This window comes from Grammomys surdaster, unplaced genomic scaffold (genome assembly GCF_004785775.1).
Source record: "Grammomys surdaster isolate TR1022 unplaced genomic scaffold, NIH_TR_1.0 373, whole genome shotgun sequence".
Lineage (NCBI taxonomy): Eukaryota > Metazoa > Chordata > Mammalia > Rodentia > Muridae > Grammomys > Grammomys surdaster.
In genome coordinates, this window is record NW_021604792.1 from 10,841,007 (window position 1) to 10,861,132 (window position 20,126).

Consider the following 20,126-nt stretch of genomic DNA (forward strand, 5'->3'; position numbering starts at 1 on the left):
GCAGTATTAACCTTTAAATATTCTTTTGAAGGTAGTATCTGGGAAACTCTGAGATTTGTGAATAAATAAAAAGACTAAAAGTATATATAATATTCATGTGTTTATCAAAATGTGTAAAAAATTTTATAGTAACATTTTTATTTATTTCTAAAATTTAAAGTCTTTGTTACTTGCATAACTTTTTCAAGTTTGTCAATGAGTTTCACTAGTACCAATTTTACTGTAGATTTTTATGTGCTGAATATTTTGAACAAACAGGCTTAGTCAATACTATAATTATTTAATAAAATTTTAATTATTTCCATATTTCATAAAAGCAATTGCTGTGACCATTAGAAATATAAACATCATTAACACAAAATTACAAAGGGTTCTGATTTGTAATGTAATTTGACTCACTCTATATCAGGGTATTTGGATCATTAAGTGAATGAGTCAGACCCCACCCTTTCACAATCCTCTGTATCATCAAATTCAGGTAATTTCCTAAAGGTGGACATTTTAACTTTTTCTTTATAAATCACTCAAGGACTCAATTTAACAGAGTACATACTCCACGTACTCCCACGATGAATGAGCAGGAGGCCAATTCCTCAGCTGTGAGATTCCATAAGTCTTCAGGTTGGCAGAACCAAGTGAGCCCTGCAGAGACTTGGGGGGCCCAGAAAAGCTGACCACAGAGGTAAATGTTTAAGTGTCTAAAATCACATGTTTTTATTGATTTCCAATTTTTATCAATTTAAAAGTATCCTACTGGGTTTTATTGAAAACTTCTATCTTCCTTTTCATCTGGGGTTGTTTATACAGAAGTGTGGGAGGGAAGAAAAGAGTATTCATTGAAAGGTAGTCATGTATAACATTGTTCAAAATTAAGCTTAAATAATAAAGCAATCAAGTTTAAAAAATGAACAACAGAAAGAAAAAAAATAACCCTACTTCTATTTTTTAGTTGTTACCTGGTAATAGAAGAAACCAGATGAGCAGAGTAGAATAATGGGAGTCTATAAGAAAAAAATTCTTGAGATTCAAGCAGAAATGAGAAACCATTAGGGATATTTTATTATTGAGTCTAGTCAAAAAGAATTCTGAAAATTATAAAACCAACAGACAAACTAGAATCTGGAAAACCATGAAATATTCTAGAGACACAATTCAGACAGAAATGAACTTTATGCATTTGAAGAAATACATTCACTCCAGAAGGAAGTGTTTTAATTGTCATAAATATCCACAACAGCTAATGCAAGAAGACACCAATAGTTGTCCATGAGAAGAGGAACTGTCCTCCTAATAATAAAGTTGCAGAGGAAGAGGGAGGGAAATGACAGTTTAGTGGGGATAGTAATGAGTAAACCCCAGTGTGAGTTCCCGAAAATGTCTAAGAATAATTTTGTTTATTAATGAAATAGAGGAATTCTCACATTTGGTCTCTCTTTTCTGTTACTCTGCACATACTGTCCCAGGTATACTCCAAGCTGAGATCTTTTACTCCTTTGATTTAGGAGTAATCAGAGGCACGAATTTAATATTCCAAATGCCTTAGATACATCAAAATGTTTTGTATTATATAGAAAAAAATGGACCTTATAGGGAAAAAGAGATAGTGGACTTATAGGCCTTTTTAAGTATGGGGATGTATATAGATCAGGTCCAAAGCAGCTGTGGTTCCCTACCAGTTCTCAGGAGCTTCCATCCCTTCTACTTTCTTCTCTATCCTCAGTTGTGCTCCCTTGTTAAACTGCATAATCCAGTTAGGTATCTTGTACTTGTATTGTACTTATGCCTCCATTGTTTTCTGAAGCATGTACTTTAGTTCCTGTAGAACTGAGTGTGGGCCATGCCTGTCATGTAGCTCCTTCTACCCTGAGTCAGGAGATTTCACAATACAAATCCAAGGTTGAGATAAGTTCAAAATTTTGTGAAATTTTCTGAAACTTCACACATGTATGAATATGATAATGGGTGCATTTTAGATAGAAATCTACGATTTGAAAGCACATTTTCAGTCAGTTTGTACCATCGACTTTTGCAAAATTTCCCCTTGCTTGCGTGCTACACAAACTGCAATTAATACTGGTATGTACTCTTTATATGGTGATGTTTTTCTTGCTTTGTTCTGTTGATTTAAGTGTGTTCAGTCCCCTGGTAGCTCATTGTGATAGTGCTTGGAATCCTCTATTCCCTTTGGCTGGTCATTTTTGCAGTGTTGGTGACAAACAGTGAGTAATTGAGATACATCTTCTTGGACTTATGCCTAAAATATAGCTTTAAACATGATGATGCAGTTACACACTTTATATAAATTGTCCTGCCTATAATCAGGGAATGAGACAGAATCTCTGGGCTTAATTGTTTTGTTTTAGTTTGTTTTTTTTTTTTTGACACACTGTTGTGTCCTATCCTTTTAAATATCTACCTAATCTGTTAGACTTGGGGATGTTGTGAACTGGCCTTTTTTGTCTCATTCTTAATCATCTTCCTTCTATGGATTTGGTGACAGTTTGCATTCTGAGCTAAGGTGATTTTGAATTTTATGTAAACATTTTGTGATAAAGTGCTGTGCAAAAATAAGTCACCTTTTTTTCCTTGTTCTTCAACCTATATGGAGGCTGTGAATAAATAAAAAGACTCCATCTGTACAAAGACAGTAAATGTTAAACTTTCTTTGATTATTTTCACATTTAAAAGAAAATCACTCCAAGTCTGTGTTCTATCACAGTTATATATGTGGATATTTAGTTGTCCATATGCTCTAATTAGAAGTTTTCCATTTCTTAACATTTTTTAAGTTCAAATTTTCATGGTGTTTTAATTATTTGATAAATATGTTATTTAGGTATTTATTTTTAACTTTGTACTATATAAAATAAAGTGATTGGAAATTACTTCCAGTATAATTTTATTGACCTCTTATTTAGTTTATAGTCAACTGTTCAATAGAGAAAACTTGATGTATCTATTTCTATATTGAGTCTATTCAAGTCCTAATTTATATATTTCAAAGTTTCAAAGAAAGTAATGATGTGTGTTGGTTGATCACGTGAAGTTTTTTTTGCTAATCTTAAATTTCAATATTTGATGTTATATATATTTGAAGTTACATTTGTTTCTAATTTTAGTCTTTCAGTGTAGTCAAGAAAAATATAAACTGCATGAAATTCTGACTAATCTCCACCATCACTATCATATCATGCAAAATGACACAGACTTAAAGGAAGAAATACTGAGAAATAAGCATGTAAATTGTACTACAGTCAATGATCTACTGGATTCCCTCAGCAGAGAACAGAAAATATGGTACAGAGAAACCAAAACTGTTTTAAATTCCTCACAGCACACAGGTACTGAGCAGGGTAGGACCATCAATACAGAATTGGGTTGTTATCTATTGTTTATTCTGCAGAACCTTTGAAATCCAACCAGCAGGTTAAGATGCTGATGATCTCTGGGTTAATCCTTTGAGGGCTATCTTATTTCATGTAGGGGCCTGGAAACCCAGAAATCCCTGTTTAGATTAGAAGAATCTTATAGTTTCCCAAAGCTAGAATCTGTTAGGCACTCCTCCTGATCTGATGACTGGTAGGGTGTGGGGGGTAATTACAAATCAGTACCACTGAGAATTTTGATTGTTTTGATCTATGGAAAAATATGAGTCTCAAACTTCATTGCTGACAGAAGATGAAGGTTTTAAGTAAGAGTGTGTTTATCAAATATGCAAAAAATGGACATAGAACATTTACATGGATGCAGGTATAAAAATAATTGTGTGTGTGTTGTGTGTGTGTGTTTTCCATCTGAGTTGTTTTGAAAGAGATGGCCAGTAGAATGATGTGAAGCTTTTCATTATGAAAAGACAAATATATTTGAAACTGCTACATTATAAATTATGTGACAGAGGGAAAAATCTCCAAACCATCTTTGAAGTATTCCAGACCCATGAATAAGGTTTTGTGGCATTACTTTAAAATAACTTCATTATCTGTAAAAGATATATTGATGTAATCCCTATGATTATGAGGTTGAGGGAGTTATGAGGTTGAGGGAGGAGCTTTATCACTTTCAGGGCTATGTGGAAAGTCCAGCAAATTCCAGGCCTGCCAGAGCTAAATAATGATACCTTTTCACAGAGACACAGAGTGGAGATAAAGATTAATTTAACATGGCCAACCCCAGCACCTCAGTAAGCAAAATATTCAGTTGAACTTGCTACACAAATTGCACATATTTTAATGTATTGTACTTGAAACATTTGGGCTTATGGGGAAAACCCTTAAGGCATCAAAATAATCAAGAGAACAGAGTATCAACACCAAATCCTCTTTTGTAGGTCTTTTATTTCTCTTAAGGGAAGAACATTTAACATAGACAATGGCACAATGATAAGTGGACAGTAGAGTGTGGACCAGTGTGAGCACAATGCTTTACTGTAGATCTAGAATTCTGTCGTCAGTTTAACTGTCTCTGAGTAGGAAGTTCTTTGCCTGTCCTCCAGCCCCTGGTATCTCTCAAGTGTGTGCTTCATAGAACTGGAATATTTTAGAAACATTATCAGCATAGAGTCATAAATGTGGTCCTAACCTGGTGTGTTTCACTTTGCACACTATCCTCAAGGTCATAATATTTGTCACACAGACCACCATCTTGCTTTTGGGTTTGCTATAAGACATGATGTCATTCATAGAACACACAGTGTAGAGAAGGCTGACCTGGAAGTCACTCTTTAGCCTTGGAAGGTCTCAAATTCATACTGATCTTCTGTCTGTCTCTTTGTAGTGCTCAGGTTGTAGGCATAAGTCATTCTGTTCAGCTAATTTACATCACCTTAAGGATAAACAGTATTTTTTTGTGAGTATGTATTATATTTCCTCTACTGATTCATCCATAATTGACACAGGAAATGTTTCTATATCTTTAGTGCTAACAATATTGCATAGATTATGGGTTGATATTTGAGAATTACAGAATCTCAATTTCTGAGGCCAGACAAGCCAGCCCAGTTAGAGTCCCCAAACTCCATCCATTGTTCTGGTATGTATGTCTGTAGCTGTTTGAGTCAGCTACTGGGTGGAGCCTCACAGAGGACAGTCATGTTAGAAGGTTAAATTTAATGCAAATTTTTTGTGCGTGTGTTGATATCCCTAGTGCTCCCCTGAGGTTCCTTCCTAGCTGAAGGAGGCAGCCTCCCCATTTTCCATATCCGTATGATGTGAGTCACAGTTAAGGACACTCCCATTGATTCCTGTGTGCCTACCCTATCACTGGTCGCCATCTCTTCCTGGAGATGTCGCTTACCACCCTCCTCCCATCATTGGAAGATTTCCATTCATTCTCCTTGCCATTGGCTATTCCCCCCCACCTCTTCCCACTCTCAACCCTGATCCCCAACTTCCCTCAATATCTTCTCTCCCACTCAGTTCCCACCCTCCATTTGCCTTCCATGACCATTCCATTCCTGCTTCCAAGTGAGACTCAAGCATCCTTGCTTGTGCCCTTCTTCTTATCCAGCCACTTGAGTCTATGGGGTGTAGCATGGGCATCCTGTATTTTATGGCTAATGTCTACTTATAAGTGAATACATTCACGCGTGTCCTTTTGGGACTTGGTTCCCTCACTCAGGATGATATTTTCAAGTTCCATCCATTTACCTGAAAAATTCCTAATGTCTTTGTTTTTCATAACTGAATAGTTTTCCATTGTGTAGATGTACCTCATTTTTTTATTCATTCTTCAGTTGAGGCACATCTAAACTAAATTGTTTTCAGCTTCTGGCTATTATGAATAAAACCGCTATGAACATAGTTGATCAAGTCACTTTGTGGGATGGTGGTACATCTTTTGGGCCAGGAGTGGTATAGCTCAGTTTTAAGGTAGAAAACTGGTATTGCCAGTTTTCTGAAAACCCACCAAACTGATTTCCAAAATGATTGTCAAGTACCATTCCCTCCACTAATGGAAGACTCTTCTTTGTCAGCATATGCTATCAGCTGAATTTTTAGTCTTACACATTCCTATTGGTGTAACATGGGATCTTTTAGTTGCACTGATTTGCATTTCCCAGGTGGCTAAGGACTTTGAATATTTATTTAAATGCTTTTTGGCCATTTTAGATTCCTCTGTTAAGAATTCTCTGTTTAGCTCAGGCATAGAAGCTGCAATCCTAGAAATTGATATATCAGTCAATGAAAATGTGAGATCTGAAAATGTCCTGCCTTAAGCAGGAAGATTGTAAGTTCAAAGCCAGCCTTGGTTAAATAATGAGATTTGGTTGAAGAAACACAGTCACAAATGTCATGAACACAGTACCTCAGGACACCTTAAGATTTTATTTTAAATAATTTATTGAACTGACATAGTTTTGATATAAATGTATTACTTGTAGGAAGTCACTCTAGAAAATGAATACAGTGGGACTGAGCGGTGGAAGGACAGGACAGCAGAGAATGACACAAGAATGCTGGGAACTTTTCCTGCTTGTTCTTCTCTCATCAAACAGACAAAACATTAATCATAAGGTCTGTTGTTAACTTTACAGAAGTTCCTCCAGCTCCAGATTATTCCAGACAGTTACTGGATTGGATTGAAGTATGATAATAAAAAAAGGGAATGGTCATGGATTGACAGTGGTCCATCTAAACTGTGAGTTTCTGAACCCTCCAGAATCTAACACTGGTGTGGGAATTGGGAGGATAGTGTGCAAAGGTTTCATTTCACATGGCTTTCCTCATTTTCTATGGAGCTCACTGATAAGGACAAGTTACATAAGGCAGTCTCTGAGCAAGTTTTACACAGGGGAGATGTATGGTCTAAGAGATAACCAAAAGTGGCTTAATACTGCATTCATCTCAGGATTGTGCCTTCTAAGATGTGAAGGGCACTAGGAAGTCAACAACTTGTGATGGTGTGAAGTGACTGAATTGTCATGACAGATAAATTGAGATTGAGTCTCTCAGACTTTCATTTGCTATAGATTACATAATTATTTGTTACTTAAAATGTAAAATGTTTATATATACATAAATATATATGCCTACATTCCATGCCAAGGTGTTGTGTTGTAAAGACTCCAAGTTTTCTGTTTATTCATAATCTGGTATAAAACTGTTCACTTGATTATATTTATTAATAATATTTATTTTCTTGAGTATCTCACATACATAAAATAAAATATGATCATATCATCCCCACTCTCTGCAAAGACTTCTGCATCAGCTCTAACATGTGCTTTGTTAACTCATGCCTGTGTATTTAAAGTGCATGGTTATAGGTCATCCACTGTAGTAAAGAAACCCACCAGGTGGCCACACTATCAGAAAAGCATGAACCTTCCTTTCCAGTTCTGTCACCTGACAAAAGCTATTTCTTAAGATCTAAAAGTTCATGCCTATCTTTGCAGAAATTATCTTGTCCAGAGCTTGCATTTCACAGAGTTCTTTCCATTCTCTGGATCTTACATTCTTTCTATGACCTCTTCCATGCTGTTACCTAAGTCTTGCTGGTAGTATAGAGGGGAAGAAGTTATTGTATATGTCTCCTTTACAGCTGAGCTAAAAATGATTCTCCTAAGCATTGTGACCAATTTCTCCCTCTCTACATTGACTTCTACTCACTATAAAAGAGACTTCTCTAATGGAGGCTGAAATTAACCTAGTTCTAGGATACAACTATAACTATTAAGAATGTAATTTAACCCCTGACCACTTAGCAGATTGATAGTAGCAAGTACCAAGTTAGGGCCTGTGACCTCTCCTATCTAGGGCTCTTGATTTAGATTACACACCAAATATGTTTTGCCTTGTGGTGAAGGCCACAGTTCCAATAAGAAAGTATCTATTTATCCTATAACAATGGTAATACTGGGGACATCTTGCCCATCAGGTCAGCATTACAGGATGCAGTGTCAGGTGAAAGATAGGACTTCTCATAAATTTTTCCCCTGTAACTTGTAAATCACTTACTAACACTTTGATAGCCAGCCCAGGGGAAGATATTTCCTCATTGGTTTGAGGTTAATTCTCTACGTGTTGGTGTGAAAGTCTGAAATATCTTCATCATTAGGCCCTTACCATTTAGTTATGAGGGGTAACCTAGGATCATAGCAATAGCCTCTTCTGTGTGAGAGACCTGTGTTGTCTCCCTAACCAGTGGGTAATTCCTCTGGAGGTATTCTAGTCTTTTGCTTTGATTTTCTTTTAAAAACACATCTTCTGGAATTGTAACTCATCTTTAAAGTTATTTTTTTTATTTTTTAATTATACTTTTTCATATAATATATTTTGATCAGGTTCCCTCCCCACTAAATACTCCTTGTTCCTTCAGATCCTCCTATTCACTCAACATGTTACTTCTCTCTCTACCTAACGAAAAACAAAACAACAACAGCAGCAGCAGCAGCAACAACAACAGCACCACCAACAACAACAAAATCAAAAAGATAAAACAAAAACAATCAAGCATACAAACAAAAACCAATAAGAAAAAAATTACCCCAAACCAAACAAGGAAACAAACACAGAAATACACCACACACAAAGAATAACAACAAAAACAAACAAACAAAAAAACCAAAAACCCTCCAAACCACCAAGACCACAAGAAGTGTGTTTTGTGTTAAGCTTACTAACTCTTGGGATTCCATAAGACCTTCTACATATCCTTAGTTTTGTTTAACCCATCCTTTATTTTCTTCTGTTCCCTATTTTCCAGTACTCATCTACCTTTGTCGTTGAATCCTCAGAATAACCCTTCTGCCTTCATACTATGGTTTTAGCAATTTTGCTGACTATTATTTGTTTTTTAGAAATAAAAATTTTAAGAAATCACCTCATAATTTCTCGTCCTTTAATAACTTTCCTAGCTATTCATTTAACTTTCCTTTGATATAATTTAAAAATAAATTTAATTTTTATTACTTTATTGTTATTTTGAGTTAGGGATTCATCTTACCCAGGCTGTCCTTGAACTCTCGATCCTCATGTCTCCATCTCTCTGGTGTTAGGACTATGGGGTGGCATGATTTGCTTGTCTTTCATCACTTGAAAGATGTCCATCATACTTATTTTACACGTAATAGTTTTTAATTCTATTGTCTATTTTTGTGGGTTTCATGTACTGTTCCTGTTGTCTATTATTCATGATATCATTTTCTTTGTGGCATTCACTGAGTTTCTTCTTCAGCAGCTACAGAAACTATCTGAGGCATGGTACCCACAGTGATAACTTTCTCAGGAATATTTTGATCAGTGCCTTGGAATATAACTGGTCTGGTTCTGGGTCAAGTATATTGTAAATGTGGCCCTGTCAGTCTGGACAGCTAGGTTCCAGAAAATTTCTTCCTCTCTTTCCTTGAAGAACACTATTAAGCACAGAAGTGGCCAGAGGACAGAAACCTTATAAGATGTATTAAGTTCTAATTCCAGAAATTATTAGTATTATTATTAATTTTTTCTATATAAATTATCATTTCACACAGAGTAGGTCTAGTCTTCAAGGCTCTTTCTCCCAAGCACTTGGAATTCTGAAATTTGCCTCTGTGATTGGTCACAGAGTTAATAAATTTGTTTGTAGCCTGTGGATAAAACAAGGCCATAAGCATATAAAACTATTGCTTTGAACTTATAATGAGCTTATAGATTGAAGTGCACATAAAACAACTACTTTGAACTTATTGTCATCAAACCTGCTTTACCGTGTTCTTATGTAACATTTTATCTCTGCGGTAATCTTTTTTATATATAGAAACTTTGTCTTAGGGGATATAAATGAACTGAAGAACAAAATTAAAGTTATTGCAGCCTTCTGTTTTGTTTCATTGTTTTTTGTTTTTTTGCTTTTTGGTTTTTTTTTTTTTTGAGGATAGATATTTTTTCCTTAGTGATAGGAAATGATGAAACCTCAGCAAAGAAAATGTCACTACTGTTGTGCCTCATTCATGAGGCCACAAATGACCACCCAGGAGCTGACTCTGATATAATAGGAAAGCCCGATGCAGTAGGATGGGGTGTTCAAGGAGCTTCAAGCCCTCAGTAGGACAAGGTTTTATAGGAAATAGCAAGCAAGCAAGGGTGTTTCCAGCTTGGCAATTATCTAATTGAATGACTATTGTAAGCTTATAGGTATGTGCTCTGATGCAAAACCATGAACAATAAAATGATCTAAAAGTACATCTGATGCAACCAGACATATTGATTGGCTGTTGTAAGGAAGTAACTAGGGGGTAACTCTAAGGTATGGGCCAAGGACAAGCCATGCAGTCTTTCCTGGTACTTGGGTGCAGCTTGGGTTCAGCTATGGCTCATGTTCTCAGGCTCGTTTTCTTTTAAGATGGAGCCCAGTCCCAAGATGGAGTAGGATTAGCCTTTCAACCAACATTTCTTTTATTAAAATGTGTGTGTGTGTGTGTGTGTGTGTGTGTTAGTAAGTGTTCTCTGGCTGTGGAGAGACACCATCACCATGACCATAGCAACTCCCACAAAGAAAAACATTTCACTGTGTCATGTCTAGAGTTTCAAAGGTTTAATATATTGTCACTATGGCACGAAGCATGGCAGCATGCAGCCAGACATAGTACTGGAGAAGTAGCAGAGAGCTCTACATCTCGATCTGCAGGAAGACAGAGAGAGACAGAGAGACAGAGAGAGACAGCGACAGAAAGACAGAGAGAGACAGAGAGAGAGAGAGAGAGAGAGAGAGAGAGAGAGAGAGAGAGAGAGAGAAACAGAGACAGAGACAGAGACAGAGACAGAGACAGAGACAGAGAGAAGAGTTATGAGGTTTACTATATTTTAACGTGAAAATTCCACTTTAAGACAGAAGTACCATGAGGGGGAATGCTAGCCAGAACCAGCCAGTTCTCCCAGGGAAAAAAGTGAGTCAGTCATCCTTTCCTCAGCTGGTGGGTACTCCAAGTGTCCCTCATATCAGCCAGAGACAGGGATAACAGCTTGAATCTGTAAAATGATGATATATTGAGGACTGAGTGTTCGACATGAAGGTTTGAATGTGTGACTAGGATTCTCTGTCTCAACATAATGGAGTCTGCAGATTTTCAAATAAGGGTTTTTATAGAAAAGAAAATTAATATGTGTGTGTGTGTGTGTATTTCTGAGTATTTTTTGGCAAAAATATGTATTTAAAGGAAACTTTCAATAAAATAAAAACTTTAATTATATTTTAACCCATCTTTTTATTGTTGATTCTGAGGTTTGGTACTTCATATTTTGTGCTGCTGTTTGGTCAAAGAACCACAGTAAGAATATCTATCAATTCTATCTGATATCATCCTATTTTCTAATGCTAATTCTGCTTATTAAGAGTTCAATTTTTTTCTGCAAATTTAAGCTCAGTTTTTCAGTGCTCATAGGAAGATGCTGCTCTTTAAGTACCCTCCTTCTTCATCATCCACGGTGGTAGGCCCTTCATTTCTGCTAATGTTATGATCATAGTAGTGAATAAAACACATCTAGAGTTCTTGTTCACAGTCTTTGCATGAAGGTAACAGAGGCAAACAGTATATTGAAAGCAAAAATATGTGTGCCCTGCACATGTGCTAAGCCTCTGTATTAAAAATGACACCCACTCAGCACAGATAATTATGTCAAAAAATCTCAGCACCATTAATATTTCCTTAGACAGTTTGACATGATCCTTCCTAGGTTTGAGCAGGGAACCATGATTTTCTAGAGAAGCAATGGCTCAGTGCTGTAAATGTGTCAGTTTTTAACTTTTGCTCATGTACGCTCCCTGTCCGGTCCTTCAAAACCCCTACACTCTTTGAAATGATCAGGTAGAAAATCTTGTTCATTTTGTAACTTAGAGAACCTTCTTGAAGCTCGAAGGCTAAAAATAAGAGAAAGAAAGAAAGAAAGAAAGAAAGAAAGAAAGAAAGAAAGAAAGAAAGGAAGGAAGGAAGGAAGGAAGGAAGGAAGGAAGAGAGCGAGAGAGCGAGAGAGCGAGAGAGCGAGAGAGCGAGAGAGAGAGAGAGAGAGAGAGAAATAAAGAAAGAGAAGCAAACAAACAAAGAAATTCTCTTGTCATCTATGAGCTTTGTCTATATTCCTGATTAGAGTTACTCAAAACCTAGGAAGTAGGTGACACACTCATGATGATCTCCTAAAAATCCAGGCTTGAATATTCAGTACTTTGTTCAGATTTATATGCTAAGCAAAGACTGGAGTGTTGCACTGCAAATAATAATGTTTAATGTTGAATGCAGCTTACCATTTGCCAGGTTATGATTGAAAACATTATTTCAAGCTTCATATGATGATACACACCTTTAATCCCAGCACTGGGGAAACAGTGTCAGGCAATCTCTATGGTTTTGAGGCTAACCAAGTCATATGGTGAGTTCCAGCCAGAGATAAATAGTGAAACCCTCTTTCAGATACAACAAAACAAAAGGCTGTTTTTGTACCTTACTAAACCTTCAGAGCAACCTGTTGTGGATTTGTCTGTTTTTTTGTGCTCCATTGAAAGGGATACCTGGTGAGGTCAGGTGAAATCTTCATTAGTCAGATAAGGCTAGAGCCTGTGATTCAGCAGCAGAAGGAGGGCGCAGAGATGAAAGTTTTAGAGAGGGTAAAGAGAAAGGAGAAGAGACAGAGAGAGACTGAGGACAGAGAGAAGACAGAGGAAAAGGAAGATGAACCAGAACCACTTGGCCTGGACAGGGATTTCATAGATGGAAAAGGGGTAATATAGGGGACATTTGCCTGATGTAGGTGTTCTGCTTGTATTTATATCAACTGAGTTTTGTGTTCTTTGTGAGTGCATTTTGGAGTTGGAAATTTACCGTTACAAATCTGGCTGGTAAATCACAACTCTCTAGTGTTGTCATTTTACAGGGCTAAGGGGATCTGACCTAGCAGTTAGCCACAGGTGGTGGATGGCCTGGGAAGATTGGAGTGACTTCGCAGCAGCTGGCCATAGAAACCAGGGAAACATAGTCATATTCGTGCTCCTCATATGGGTGGGGAGAACACCTATGCTAGTGATTAGCCGGGTTTGCCTTTTATTCCACTACATGCTACAGTAACCTTGTGACGAAATGGCTATTCTGATTTTTAAGGTCAAAGAAGTTGTGAATGATGAGACTTGCATTAAGTCACAAGAGCCTGGGATGGTGTTTCCACTAATGCCATCCCAGATCCAAGATTCATGCTTTGTGGAAAGCTAAAACATAAGCCCTTCTAACTGCTCACTGTATCCATATTCTGTGCATGCTTTAATGATGCATTTGGAGCATAGTTGCAGTGTTAGTTATACAGTGTTCTTAAATAAGTCAGCAGACATTTTCAGAGCCTTTCCTGTGGAAAACTGATACATCACAAGCATCTGCCTGCCCTGGGTCCTCCAATCCACTTCCCATGTCTTCCATGTGTGTGTGTGTGTGTGTGTGTGTGTGTGTGTATGTGTGTATGTGTGTAGGCTATAAATAGAGGGATTACCCCAGGACAAGTTGGTAGAGACAAAAGAGACTAGCTACAATTATTATGCAAGCGTCCACACTGCATCCATAGTACTTTTCTTACACTGTTGTGATGATTTAATGTCTGTAAAATGTTCCATGGTCCTCAGGTGTATTATAATAGCAGACATGAGTGGTGACTCAGAGTCACTTGGGTTAAAGAGCCAAAACCATGACTTTCAAGATGTCTCTGTGGATAAAAACACTAGCCACACAAGCCTGATGACATGCCCAAAGTTGATCCAGTGTAAGAAAAGAACTAATTCTCCAAAGTTGTCCTTTGACTACCATATACACCACATGGCATGTATGAACTCTCTCTCTGTGTCTCTCTATCTTTCTGTCTCTCTGTTTCTGTACCTCTCTCTCAAACACACACACACACACACACACACACACATACACACATGCACACAAGGAATGGTGACTTTGAACACTGGGCTAAACCCAAAACATTCCAATTCTCCACTATAGTTTAATAAGGAAATCTTTCTTTGGTGAAATAGTTTCCTTCCAGGAATTCTCATCATAAACTCATGGGCAAAATTCATACAAGAATTGATTGTCTTCTCTCATCTCTAAAATATCAATTGTGAATATTTTCATGTCAAGATGGTAGACTGTAATGAATTAGATGTCATCTCAAATTTCCTTAAATGTAAATCTCCTTGAATCCATGATTTGGTGCATAAGATGTCTTTCTTAATATGTTTGAAATATTATGTATTAAAATGCATATACCATGTAGTTTTTAAACTAACAACAACAAATATACAACAACTAGAATATTCAGCATTCAAGGATTATCTAATTCATGTATACTATACATACATAATATATATGTGTGTGTGTGTGTATTTGTGTGTGTGATTAATAGTTATATATGCTTTAAAATCTTGAGATCAGTACTTATAAAATAAAGATATGTTTATTATTTATTAGAAAATATGGATTAGAAACATGCTCTAAGTTTGTGGTATACAAGTATAAATCCAGCAGTGAAGAGAGTGAGACCAGAGGAAGGAGAATGTGGTCAGCCTCTGCTACAGAGTGAGTTACAACAACTGTCTCACAAAACAAAGACATCAACATCAAAACAAACAACAAACAAAACAAACAAAAAACAAGAAAAACAACAGAACAAAGCAAAACATAGACTCGAGTCCATAGCTCAGAGGAAGTGTATTTGCTGACCATGCTCATTGTCTTAGATTCAGTTTCCCAGCAGCTTGACAACATCAGCAGTAAAACATATGGAATGTCATCAATGTTCATAGTAAATATTATCTGTGATTAAAAAACTAGAAGAGTGTAAAGGAAGACTTTACCAGTGGAAATGTGAGTGCTTTAAGGCATTCCTAATATATACTTACTGCAATTCACATAATTAAAATCAAGAAGTATCATTTGAAAAATAGTAATGTAAAAGAAAATTTCCTACAACCTGTTATAAGACTGTAGCCTTGGAACTTCAGTCCCTCTTTTTCTTAGTGGTTTTGCTAAGGACACTGGTTTGGCTCTCACAGTAAGTGTGTTTATCTTCTTAGTCTTCATGTATCAATTAAGGACATATTTTGCAGCATCTGGCACAGTATGTTGGTACTTTCCTTTTCTTTCAGAGTCAGCTTAAATTAAGTAATTTCCTCTTTTTGCTTTAGCAAAGAGGAAGGGCAGAAAATCATGAGCTGGAGTGTCACTTGGATGAAATTCATTTCTGCCTTTTCTCTTGGAGCCTCTTTGGTGATACAGACTAGGAAAGGCCAACTGTTCCCCAATTGGGGGACCAATTACTTCCATCAGAATCACCTCTGAGAAGAGACACAGGTAACACCTTCTCTTGATTTTCTATCAAAGACCAAGGGTACTCAAGAGAATTTTATATGAGAGCATAATTAATGGGGAATACCTGTTGGTTGTGTTAGATCAGGTTAACTCTGGCAGCATGTGAAAACTGTTGTTCTGCAATGGTTATTTTATTCTAGAGTATGTTGTGACTTGGGTGCTAGGAAATTAAGGTAGAGGAATCTATGGAGTTCATAACTATTTAACAGGGTTGAATGTTTATATATTATTCATCTGACAGATGTAATTTTAGGAGACAGGTGAGATGGGTCAGTGTGTAAATGTATTTGCTACACAAGCCCGACTGACTGCCTAGTTTGATCCTTGAAACTAACATGAGGGTAGAGTGAGAGGTCTCACTTTATAAAGTTGTCCTCTGAACACTGGCACTTTGGTTTAGGCAACTCCACCCCAAGAGCAATAATAATACTAAAAGACAATTTTGAAAAATAATTCTGTAATAGGATTCTTTTTTCTCAAGAAATAAGACAAAATGGAAATAATTCTAGAAAGCACCATTAACTAAAAAACTAGATAAGAGTGTTATCACATGCTCAGTTACAAACACTTACAATTTACTACTCCATGGATATCTATTTTAAGATTGCATCCTTCATGGATGTTAGCTCATGTCTCCTGAATAATGATAAAATTTATTTTTCATACAGCCTGCTCTGGGAACATCATATGCAAGTATATTATATGTGACATGATTTTACATGGAATGATTTGTGATTAAAACTTCATATTGTATTGTCTATGCCTCTCTCTGTTGCTCCCACATCCCACCCCTGCATTGTCCCTCTTCTACTTTCCTGGTTGCTGAAGCTACTCCAGGTTATATATCATTTCTGAAAACTTTGCACCAGGAGCCTCAGAATAGAGAGAACATGAAGCATTTGTCTTTCTAGGTCTGGATTACCCAACTCAGTAGGATCTTTTGTAACTGAAACCGTTTACCAGGTCCAACTATGGGAAAGAATGTGTAGACTATGGCTGAGTGGAGAGGTTGGACATCTCAGCTGATTGGGGCTTCAACCGAAGAGATATTTATGTGTTGTGGATCGCCTGCAGTATCAACTTTCAAATATTATATTGAAGCTGTTGTCTGTGAAACTCCAAGAGAAATGTATCATTGAAAATATTACAATAACATTTTTATACTCATGTGTTTATCAAAACGTGTAAATAATTTTAAAGCAAAATTTTTATTCATTCAGAAAGCTGTGAATCTTTTATCTGAACAAATTGTTTAAAACTTTTACAGTGGTACTAATTTTACTTAACATTTGATATGTTGAATATTTTTGGACAAACAGGATGTGCCAACATTGTGATGACTTATTCAAAAATTTTTGAGTTCTTTCCACATTTCTTAATAATAATTGCTGTGACCATTAGAAGTATAAACAATTTTAACAGAAATCTGCAAAAAGTTCTCAAGTATAATGGGAACAAAAGCCAGTCCATGCTGTGATATTTGGATCATTAGGGAGTTAATCAGACCCTACTTCTTCCTACACCACCATAGCACCTGATCTAGGTACCTTCCTAAAGGTGGACATTTCAACTTTTTTCTTTAGAAATAACTCAAGGCCACATTTTAACAGAGAACGTACTTCACACACTTCCAGGATGAGTGAGCAGGAAGTCACTTATGCAACTGTGAGATTTCATAAGTCTTCAGGGTTGCAGAACCAAGTGAGGCTAGATGAGACTCAAGGGCCCAGAGAAGCTAGCCACAAAGGTAAGTGCTTTAAGTTACTAAACTCTCCTGATTCTATTCATTGTAACCTTTAACTTTTGAATACAATGTCTATTGACTTCTGTTGAAAACTATAACCTTCCATTTCATCTGGGTTTGGTGGTTTACAAGTATGTGAGAGAGATAAGAGAATATTAGTAGGAGAGTAATATACACAATTGTTGTATAGTTAGTTTAAAAGATAGAATAATCAATTTTAAATGTAAAATAAAAAAGAAAGAAATTATAACCCTAATTCTTCTTCTAGTTTTTAGCTTATAACTAAAACCAATCAGATGGCCAGAGTAGAAAAATGGGAGTCTATAAGTAAAGAGTTCCTGTGAATGGAGAAACAAAAAAAGTTGACAATATGTCAAACTTGAGAAGTCATTATCAGGTTTACATTTACTCTAGTCAAGAAAAATTCTGAAAACTTTAAAAGTAGCAAACAAGAATCTGAAGAAACACCAAATATTATAGAGAATAAAATCTTAAGGAAATGTAATGTGCACCAGAAATAATACTTTCCCTCTCACAGAAAGTGTTTTGTATTAAATCTTTCCAACATCTAGTGTAACAGAGCAGCAAGGTTTGTCCATCAGAAGAGGAAGTCTCTTTCTGGGAAGAAAGTTACAGAGGGAGAGAAAGGATGAGAGGGTAGTAGATATGGGGATATGTAAACCACACTGTGTTTTCCAAAAGAATAATTAAATTTGTTAATGAAAATAAGAAAACTCTCAATTTTCCCTTCTCTGTTTCTGCTCATTCTGCTCACACTGTCAGAGTTGAACTCCAAACTGAGAACCATATCTTATTTGATATAGTGATAATCAGAAACTTGATTTTTCCATTCTGAATACCTCACATGCACTTAGTATTGTGTAGAGAAAAATAGACCTTACAAATAAACAGAGTTGACTTCTAGGCCCCTTTAAGGATGGGGCTGGATACAGGACAGATCTACAACAATCATGTTGCCTAAAAGTTCTCAAGAACATTCATCCCTCTTTCCTTCCTCTCCATCCTCAATTATGCTTTTTTGGTGGACTGCATGCCCTGGTTTGGGGTGTTGTATTTAGAGTGTGTCTGTGCTTTCTGAAGGATGCATTTTGTATTCTGTAGAACTGGGTAAGGGCACAAGCTTGTTATCCAGTTTCTTCTAGGATGAGAGGATAGGATTCAGAATATAACACCAAAATCCTGTGAAGCTTCACACAGGTAGGACTTCTACTGTAGGTTCATTTTAGGCAGAAGTCTATAATTTTGAAAGCACATTTAAAGCCAGTTTGTATCATAAAGTACTGTAAATATTTTAGAGACAAAATCCACTTATTTCCGTGCCACACAAAGTATGATCAATATTGAGATTTGTTATTTTTTAGTGATAATTTTCTTGCTTTGTTTTGTTGATTTAAGAGTGTTCAGTCTCCTGGCATCTTATTGTGATACCTCTTGGAATCCTCTGTTCCATTCTGCTGGTAACTGTGGCAGTGTTAGTGACACACAGTGAGTAACTGGGATACATCTTCTTTGACTTTATATTTAAGAATTAACCTGAGACATTAATTATACAGTTATAACACTGTGTGCATTGTCCTGCCTATAATCAGCAGATGAGCCAAAATCTCTTGACTCATACTTGTACCTGGCGTACCACAATGTCTCTTCTCTTATGTACCTAATCTGTTCACTCTTGGGCTGTTGGGAGCTGCCTTGCTTTTTTTTATTCTTGCTCATGTTCCTTCTAAGGAATTGTTGGTAGTCTTTTTTCTGAGCTCAGTTAATTGTGAATCTTAGGTAAACATTCTGGGATGAGCAGCTGTGCAGAAGAAATGATGACCTTCTTTTCATTTTCTCTAAGTGTATATTGAGGTCATGGTTAAGTAAAAAGACTAAATCTTTACAGAGACATGAAATTTTAAACTTTATTGGATTCCTTCACACATATACAGAAAATCAATTCCAGGCTCTGCTTAAACATTGTTATATATGTAAATATTGTGCTTTCTATATGCTCCAATTAAAACAGTGTGATTTCTTATCATTTTTGTAGTTCAAATTTTCATCATGGGTTAAGTATTTGCTGAATATTTTACTTAGGTATTTATTTGTAAATTTGTGCTGTAAAAACTGAAGTAATTGGAAGTTATTTCCACCATAAACAATAATCCACCATCATTTTACTTAGCTGTATTATTTACTTTATATTTAACATACCTATAGAGAAAAATGATATGACTATTTCTATAGTGAGATAATTGAAGTGGTAATTTACAAATGTTGAAGTACGAACTAAAGTAATGATATGTGTTAGCTGTCAACATGAAGTTTTTTCTCTAATTTTAAATTTCAATATGTATTCCTTATGAGCATTTTTGATGTTATGTCTGCTACTAACTTTAGTTTTTCAGTATAGTAAAGAAAAACATGAACTGCAGGAAACTCTAAACAACCTCAACCATAACTACAGCTCCATGAAAAATGAAAGCTATTTAAACAAAGGAATGCTGAGAAATAAGTCTATAGAATGTAATTCTTACAAAAATCTTCTGGACACCTTCAAGAGACAACAGAACAGATGCCACATGGAAGCCAAGGTTATTTTAGATTGCTTACAGCACAGAGGTATGGAGAGGAACTTGAAAAAAACAGTTGCATTATTTTATATTGTTTCTTCTTCCAGAAGCTTTGAAATCAAGTATCAGCTTAGGATGCTATTGATGTGTGAGTTAATGGTCTGGGGTTTCTTTAACTTGAGTAGAGTCCTGGAACCCTGGAAATCCCTGTCTGGACTAGGAGAATCTTATAGTTGATAGAACTCAGAGGCCTTTCTGGTTCCTACTGGTCCCAGAAGATGGAATCACAAGTTGGCACCCCAAACAATTCAGGTCTTTATGGCTTACTGCAAATTATGAATCTCTAACTTTGTTGCTGACAGAACTTGGCAGCTTTTAGTAAGAATGCATCTGCCAAATACTACTCTAAAATGGACTTAGAACATTTACATGGATGCAGTCAGAAAAATTATTCTCTCTCTCTCTCTCTCTCTCTCTCTCTCTCTCTCTCTCTCTCTCT

General features: G+C 36.2%; 1 protein-coding gene and 1 pseudogene across 4 annotated transcripts in view; both read left to right on the forward strand.

The window, feature by feature from the left end:
- The first annotated feature begins 569 nt into the window (after positions 1-569).
- LOC114632342 lies at positions 570-6,588 on the forward strand (annotated as a pseudogene).
- Positions 6,589-15,153: 8,565 nt separating this feature from the next.
- The window catches only part of LOC114632340 (killer cell lectin-like receptor 2), an 11,515-nt gene continuing 6,542 nt past the window's right edge, over positions 15,154-20,126 (forward strand). The window contains exons 1-4 of one of the 4 annotated variants that reach the window (XM_028780876.1): positions 15,154-15,289; positions 16,942-17,054; positions 18,468-18,557; positions 19,455-19,922. In XM_028780876.1, coding sequence (XP_028636709.1) covers positions 16,943-17,054; positions 18,468-18,557; positions 19,455-19,864 — 612 coding nt within the window. In that variant the 5' untranslated portion in view covers positions 15,154-15,289; position 16,942 and the 3' untranslated portion in view covers positions 19,865-19,922. Of the gene's footprint in view, positions 15,290-16,890; positions 17,055-18,467; positions 18,558-19,454; positions 19,923-20,126 lie in introns of those variants that run through there. The other 3 variants (XM_028780875.1, XM_028780878.1, XM_028780877.1) reach the window with 3 other exon arrangements.